Source organism: Terrapene carolina, unplaced genomic scaffold (genome assembly GCF_002925995.2).
Source record: "Terrapene carolina triunguis isolate 2854851 unplaced genomic scaffold, T_m_triunguis-2.0 Scaffold454, whole genome shotgun sequence".
In the NCBI taxonomy this organism is placed as follows: Eukaryota; Metazoa; Chordata; order Testudines; family Emydidae; genus Terrapene; species Terrapene triunguis.
The window spans coordinates 1597204-1605647 of NW_020664805.1; the positions used below are offsets into that span (position 1 = coordinate 1597204).

The following is an 8444-nucleotide window of genomic DNA, read 5'->3' on the forward strand; positions in this document are numbered from 1 at the left end:
GTTCCCAAAGATGATTGACTCCAACCAAGGGGTTGCCTTTTGGTCAGACTTGATGGGGGAGCTCACAGCACTCACTGGGATAACACAATTGTTCCGTATCACCTATCAAATGCAGTCTGTGGGGCAGGTGAAACACATGAACCGCACTAGCAAAAGTGAACTGAAAAAGGGAGTAGAAATGGGAGGGAGAAACTGGCCACAACTATTGCCCTTTGTCTTACTGAGGCTAAGGGCCCAGGAATCAAAGGGAACAGGGCTCTCCCCCATGAAGCTCTTACGGGAAGACCCATGGAGTGGGGGGAGAATTTACTCACTCCAATACTGGGGCAAGTCTCCACACATGGCCTAACACAGGAGAGGGGCTTAACGCTAATTGATCACATATGGCAGATACCACAGGTGGTGGCCTGGCAAGATGAACAGGGAGCAGCAAAGATCAAAGCGTGGTATGACCTGCCTGGAGAGCACGATCTACCCATGGTGGGAGATCACGTGATGCACCAAATTCCAAGACATCATCATCCATTCCCAGCTCCTAAATGGAGGGGCCCAGCCTGCTGCTATTGGTGAGAATGGGCTCATTGCAGTCAGTTAAAAAGGTACAAAATGGGAGTTAAAAAGGAGGATATATCAATTCTATTGCATGCATCTTACAGGTGAACTTGCAACAGAAAATCAAGGACTCCCCAACCTGACATGGAACACTTGTTGCTACTAATAACAATTGTTGCTGTTGTAAATCCTAACCAGATCCCATGATGTGAAGTGGCAAAAGGAGGAAACACGTGGAATGCGCTACACAGCCATGTTGTGGTAATGAGGCAGAGGAGGGCTTTAAGGATTTACCCACAGAAAATTGTACCACTAATCCCCCCATAGGAATTTGGCAGCGTCGGTATGTGGTGTATGGGTTGGAAGAGGGGGTCCCGACCCGGTGGAGAATATCAAATTTATCAGGAAATATTGCATGGTATTCCTTAGGATATGTCATGATCAATGACAGTGAGAAACACAGTCATCCAGACATGTGGTTTGCCACAGAGGGCCCAAAAAACATATCCCTATGGTCTCCCGGAGTGTATGAACCATCTCTGGGGCATGGGGTCCCACAATTGGGGTGTGATGTTACCATGTTAATCATAATGGTACCTCCTCAGAGGAAAATCCCTGGACATGCAGTTGTTATATACACATCTCATTGGGCATAAAGGCTCCCCTGGGACGCTGGGTATATGACAATTTAACTGCTTTGCAGACTGTAACCCTACAGGTATATGGATGCCAAGCTGGAAGAATTCGGATCTAAACTGGCCACAACCTGGAGCCGGGAATACCCCCCAACAGGCAAACATGTGGGAGCCACTGTGGGAGCAGGTGCAACCAACACTTTTCAACGTGTGTTTCCAGTCCATAACATGGGTGGTACACCCCAGAGAATGGTGGGTGGACCAAGTGCACCCCTAACTGCAGTACATACATAGAAGGGCTAAAGCAGTCATTCTCAAACTTTTTGTATTGGTGACCCCTTTCGAACACCAAGCCTCTGAGTGCAACCCCCCTTAGAAATTAAAAACACATTTTTGATATTTAACACTATGTTAAATACTAAATTTAAACTGTATTGCTTAAAATGAATTTACCTTTTCTCACTGCTTTTAAATTAAGACTAAAACACATTTTTATCGAATTAAATATAAGTGGAAAAGTTATTTTTAAGTAGAATTTTATTTTAATACTGGACAGCAATTAATGACCTGAAGCAGCCAAAAATCAGTGAGATGGATGATGCTGTTTATTTGACACAAGAAGTTTTATTCTTGGTGTTGTTTTAGAAAGGGAGCATCTGATGTCGTCCTTCACATCAAGCCGGTTTTGAGATTTCGTCTTTATTGTGAGAAGGCTGGAGAATCATTTGTAGGTAGTGGGAAGTGGCAGAAGGACTCTCAGGGCCATTTCAGACACCAGTGCTTATTCACTTGCAACTGAGCACCAGGACTGGTTTGGAGGCAGCTGTGTGAATTTTGCTTTCACTTCATCACTGATCATGTCGACAAACTGTTCCTGTGTGTGAATATCGTCAGGAGGTAACTGCTCAGCTGACACTGAAAGGGGAATGAAGTGCTTCAGGTAGCACTGGGAAGTAGTGTGAGAACTCTTCATGAAGGGCTCTCGAATGTTCACTGATCGGTGACTTGAGAGCACGATCAATGTTAACTTCCTCCTCCTCGCTGAACGAGGAAAGTGTCGGAAACGTGCCGTATCTGTCTGTGTCCAGCTTCCTGCACCGCAGATCCAACCTCATCTGCAAGGCTTTGATTTTATTAGTCACGTCTATTCATGTTGAACGTTTTCCCTGAAGTGACAGATTATTAAGGCTACCAAAGATATCAACTAGGTATGCCAAGCAGAGAAGCCATTTCTTGTCACTGAACATTTTGTTCAGCTCTTGTTTCTGTTTTCGCAGGAAAATCTCTGCCATCTCGTCACGAAGTATAAAAACGCGCTTTAATGTGCATCCCTTAGAAAGCCATCGGACTTGAGTGTGGAAAAGCAGAACTTCATATTCACCACCCATTTCATTGCAGAGCTCTCAACAGAGACGACTATTCAGAGCATGAGCTTTAATGTAGTTCACTGCTCATATAACAACATCCACCACAGCATTAAGGCATATTGGCAATGTCTTTGCAGCTAGGACTTGACGATGGATTCCACAATGAGTGACAATCACATTAGGTGAGACACACTTTACTTTCTGCTGAAAGCCAGACCGTGCACCCATCATTGCTGGAGCACCGTCGTTACAGATACCACAAAGATTTCCCCACTCAATGCCATTGCTTTCGAAAAAGGCATTCGCCTTATTGAAAATGGCCTGTGCTGTTGTGGTTGTTTCAAGTTGTTCACAGCATAAGAACTCATCCTTAACATCCTCAGCATTTACATACCGTACGAATGCTATCAGTTGTGCGCAGTGAGTAACATCAGTAGTTTCATCAAGTTGCAGGCTGAACATACTGAAAGCAGAATGTTTAATTTCGTGCACAACTTGTTTTTTGATATCTTCAGACATCTCACATATTCTGTGTTTCACAGTATCATTAGACATGGAAAGCATATTCCGTTTTTGGGCAGTATCATTGCCAACCATAAGTGCCACAATATCTTTGCATGCTGGCAGAATAAGCTCCTCACCTACTGTACACGGTGTTTTGGTACGGGCAAGTCGTAGTGACACAACATAAGAGGCCTCCACAGCTGAGGACGTTTGCTGTCGGAAACTTCCATCAGCATCAAGCTTGGCCTTCTTTGTTGCTTCTTCTCTGCGTTTGAAAAAATCCACGCTTCGATTTTTATGCTCAGGATGTTTCGTTTCAAGATGTCGCTGCAGTTTGCATGGTTCCATTGATTCAGGAGACAAAACTTCACAGCAAATGACACATTGCAGTTTTTCAATACCAGAGGTGTTGATACTGGTAAAACCAAGTTTAATGTAAGACTCGAGATACTTTAGTTTTTTAGCGGTTTTAACAGTACAAGTGGCCATTATTTTCAGGAGAAAGTTTGCACTTGTGTGTCTGCACTTGTGTGTTAATTAATAAAGTACTTGTTCAGCTGTGAATCAAGACCTCTAATGTTGTCTCAGTACAAGGGCCAGCCATAGGAAAAATGGTGCCCTGGGCAAACTTCTATTTGGTGCCCTTTCTTTGGAGGTGGAGCAGCGTGGGAGGTGGAGTGGAGTTGGGGGTGGAGCAGCGCTGGAGGTGGAGTGGAGCTGGGGGTGGAGTTGGGCTGGAGGTGGAGCTGGGCTGGAGGTGGAGTGGAGTTCAGGGTGGAGCAGCGCTGGAGGTGGAGTGGAGCTAGGGGTGGAGCAGTGCTGGAGGTGGAGTGGAGCTGGGGGTGGAGCAGAGCTGGAGTCGCTTGGGGCTCTGAGGTCGGCACATGGTGATGATGGTGGCTCACTAACAAGCGCCTGGCTGGGTTCACAGCAGGTGGTGGGGCTTGGGGCTGACAACCCTGTGTGTGGCAGGGCGGGGGGTTAAGAACCTTGTGCCTGGCGGAGCTCCCAGCTGATAACCCTCAGCGTGGTCAGACTCCGCCTGACAACCCCAGTACAGGGGTCGGGACTCATGGGGGTCCTGGATGCCCCAGCTCAAGGCTCACAGCCCCTCTCCTGGTTGGGGTCACGACCCTGTGTGGTGGTCGGACTCGGGGATCGCAGCCCCGCACCTGCCCAGAGCTCGCAGCCCCGCTCCTGGCCATGGTTGGGGTCTGGGATCGCAGCCCCGTGGGGGGTCGGAGTTGGGGCTCGTAGCACCGTGTGGGGGTCAGAATCGGGGTTCCCAGCCCCGCGCTTGATTGGAGCTCATGGCCAGGGTTGGGGTCAGGACTCGTAGCCCCGCACAGTGGTCAGGGTTCACAGCCACGCTTCCCTGTCGGGGTCATGGCTCACAGCCGCGTGCCGGGATCGGGGCTCACAGCCTGGGATCAGGGCTTGCAGCCGTGTGCCGGAGTCGGGGCTCGCAGTCCGGCGCAGGGGTCAGGGTCGGGGCTCACAGCCCGGCACCGGGGTCAGGGCTCGCAGCCTCTACATGCCAAGGTCAGAGCTCAAAGCCAGGTGAAGGGGTTGGGGTCGGGGCTCACAGCCCAGGGTCAGTGCTCACAGCCCGGCACCAGGGTCGGGGCTCACAGCCACGTTCCCGGGTCAGGGCTCGTAGCCCCGCAGCTCCACACAGGGGTTGGGGCTTGCAGCCATGCATTGCAGTCAGGGCTCACAGCCCCATGCAGGGGTCAGGGTCGGGGCTCACAGCCCGGCGCAGGGGTCGGAGCTCACAACTTGCAGCCACAAGCTGGGGTCAGGGCTCGCGACCCCCCACATAACCAGGTTGCGACCCCCCGAGGGGTCGCGACCCCAGTTTGAGAACCGATGGGCTAAAGCAACAATTTAATTGGTGGGTGAGGGGACATACATGGAATCATTACTGGAAAAGGGATTTATGGACAACAGGAAACACAGGGTTGGGTGTATGAAATTTGGGGTACAGTTGGGTACTAAGCAACTGATAAGCCAGAATGTAAAATTGCAGCAGCAAATCAATGAACTACTAGCACAGCAGCTGTTTGCAATTGCAACAGGGTGGAAAAGGGCAGCAGAGGTAAACCTGCAGTTAACTCAATAGACAGGAGAGCTTGTGACATGGGTGAGGGATGGCTTCAGAAGGCTAACCTGGGGGGAGGTGAAGCTAGCCCATATTTATCCACATTTGCAAAGACATACCTTTCTGCCTGGAAAATAACATCTCCAACCTGTGGGGTTAGCACCTGTGTAATAGTTACCGTGGTGCCTTGGAACGGGATGGCAACTAAGGTGGCCGCCCCATGAGCCCTATGGGAATACTGAGAAAGGGAGGAGCTTGCTGGGAACCACTGGGTGATATATGGGGAGGATGAAATGGTGTAAATTGGACAATAATTCAGTTAAGTAATTGTTTGTCCAGAAAAAATGTTTGGATGTGCCCCTCCCCGATGGCCATGGAGGAGCAGACTCAATGGCCTGTTGCCAGCGGTGGATGATTGGGCGTGATGTACATGGGTTATGGGGTGTTCTGCTGGGAATGAACACAATTCTGCAACATAACACTTGGGAGTCTAAGTGCACCTGCATCTAGCACAATTACACATAAGTCCCATCAGGACTTTGGTGCACAAATGGATCTGTGGAACTCATTGCTGTGAACAATCAAACCAGTACATACTACCCAATTCCATACCAAGTTGTCAAGCTGGTTTGAACAATACCCCACTACATCGCATTGTCTGCACTTCGTCTGCATGACAGGAACCAGGGGAGAATCATAGAATATCAGGGTTGGAAGGGACCTCAGGAGGTCATCTAGTCCAACCCCCTGCTCAAAGGGGGACCAATCCCCAGACAGATTTTTGCCCCAGATCCCTAAATGGCCCCCTTAACGATTGAACTCACAACCCTGAGTTTAGCAGGCTAATTCTCAAACCACTGAGCTATCCCTCCCCCCGAGAGGGTGAAGGGAAAGCCCTCTAACAGGTCTGAATAAATGGTCAGCTTTCACAATGGGGAGAGGTAAATAGTGGTGTCCCCAGGGGTCTGTACTGGGACCAGCACTATTCAATATATTCATAAATGATCTGGAAAAGGAGGTAAACAGTGAGGTGGCAAAATTTACAGATGATACAAAACTACTCAAGATATTTAAGTCCAAAGCAGACTGCAAAGAGTTACAAAGGGATCTCACAAAACTGGGTGACTGGGCTATAAAATGGCAGGTGAAAATCAATGTAGATAAATGCAAAGTAATGCACATTGGAAAACATAATCCCAACTATACATATAAAATGATGGGGTCTAAATTGGCTGTTACCCCTCAAGAAAAAGATCTTGGAGTCATTGTGGATAGTTCGCTGAAAACATCCACTCAATGTGCAGCAGCAGTCAAAAAAGCTAACAATGCTGGGAATCATTAAGAAAGGGATAAATAATAAGACAGAAAATATCATATTGCCTCTATATAAATCTATGTTATGCCCACATCTTGAATACTGTGTGCAGATGTGATCGCCCCAGCTCAGAAAAGTTATATTGGAATTGGAAAAGTTACAGAAACGGGCAACAAAAATGATTAGGAGTATGGAGCAGCTTCCATATGAGGAGAGATTAATAAAACTGGGAGTTTTCATCTTAGAAAAGAGATGACTATGGGGGGATATGATACAGGTCTATAAAATCATGGCTGATGTGGAGAAAGTAAAGAAGGAAGTGTTATTTACTCCTTCTCATAACGGAAGAACTAGGGGGTCACCAAATGAAATTAACAGGCAGCGGATTTAAAACAAACAAAAGGAAGTATTTCTTCACACAACGCACAGTCAGCCTGTGAAACTCTATGCCAGAGGATGCTGTGAAGGCCAAGACTATAACAGGGTTCAAAAAAGAACTAGATAAATTCATGGAGGATCGGTCCATCAATGGCTATTAGCCAGGCTGGGCAGGGATGGTGTCCCTACCTCTGTTTGCCAGAAGCTGGGAATGGGCAACAGGGGATGGATCACTTGATGATTACCTGTTCTGTTCTCTGGGGCACCTGGCATTGGCCACTGTCGGTAGGCAGGATACTGGGCTAGATGGACCATTGGTCTGACCCAGTATGGCTGTTCTTATGTTCTTATGTACTCACTTAAAATCTATCTCTTTGTAGTTAATAAACTTGTTTTTTTGTTTTTGACATAATCCAGTGTGTTTAAATTGAAGTGTCTGGGAAACTCCATTTGGGGGAGCAAGTTGTGTGCATATTATTTCTATTAAAGAAATAACAGACTTTATATAACTTGTGTTGTCCAGGAGAGAGCTGCGCACTACAGGGGGGAAATCTAAGACTTGGCGTCACCCTGCAATATAGCCAAGGCTGGTGAGAGCCAGAATATAAGAACAACCCTATTGGGGCAAACATCATAAGTTTGGCCACCATGGAAAGAATTGTATACTGTAACAGAAACAACCAAGAAAAATTCTCAGAGATATGGGATTCTTTTCTAGAAATATCTGAATGATCCTATGAAATCCATGGTCCCCCCTCACCTCACTCTCTTCTCTACCCATTTCCTTCCCTTTCCATCTGGATTCCCCTCTTCTGAATTTTGCTTCTAGTCTTTATCTTTTAAATAATTTTTCTTTAACTAGTCGGATTTTTTTTAAACAAAATTTGTTTGTTTGTAAGTTGTGTAATACAAATAATTGATTCATATTTTAACCATTCATCTTATATGTAATTAAATATTTAAAGTATAGCTAAGATTAGGCAGCAGATGGTTAATATATTAGAAGTTGATGTATTAAGACAAGTTTATGTGTATTTTATAATGTTTGTTTTTCTATATATATTTTAAAAAAATTAATAAAAAAGTAGGAAAAAAAGAAAAAAATATGGCTGCCGACGTGACCTGCAACCGGACTGATGTCATAGAGAAATTGATGACATCACTTCTTTATGACATTTCTAGGCTGGCTCATAGCTGAGGGAACTGATGATTGAACAGCTCCCAGCAAAACAAGTTTTTTGTGGAAGTCAAAAATGCGAATTTCTTAACAGATGGTGTTTGTTCAGCCTGCAGGCCAGCCAGCCTTCCAGGCAACAGATTATGGATTCTACTCAGAAAGGGTATAGTTTAGGTCAGCCAGCAGCAAAATTCCCCCGGAGCGCCTCACCCCAGCAAGGGGGAGGGCTCCTCCAAGGCATCCTGCTCCAACAAGGGAGTGCGCCCCCCCGAACCACCTCACTTCCTCCGGGGAGCGAGCGCTGCCAAGGCATCGTGCTCCGACAAGCAAGTGCACCCCCCCGAAGCACCTCACCCCAGCGGGGCAGTGAGATCCCCCGAAGCGCCTCACCCCAGCGGGGCAGCGAGATCCCCCG

The 8444-nt window shown here is 47.1% G+C and overlaps 1 protein-coding gene across 1 annotated transcript in view; it reads left to right on the forward strand.

The window, feature by feature from the left end:
• Window positions 1-2704: 2704 nt before the first annotated feature.
• Window positions 2705-8444, forward strand: part of SEPTIN4 (septin 4) — an 84598-nt gene continuing 78858 nt past the window's right edge. The window contains exon 1 of the mRNA XM_029913110.1: window positions 2705-2736. Within this exon, the coding sequence (XP_029768970.1) occupies window positions 2705-2736 (32 nt within the window). The remainder of the gene's footprint in view (window positions 2737-8444) is intronic.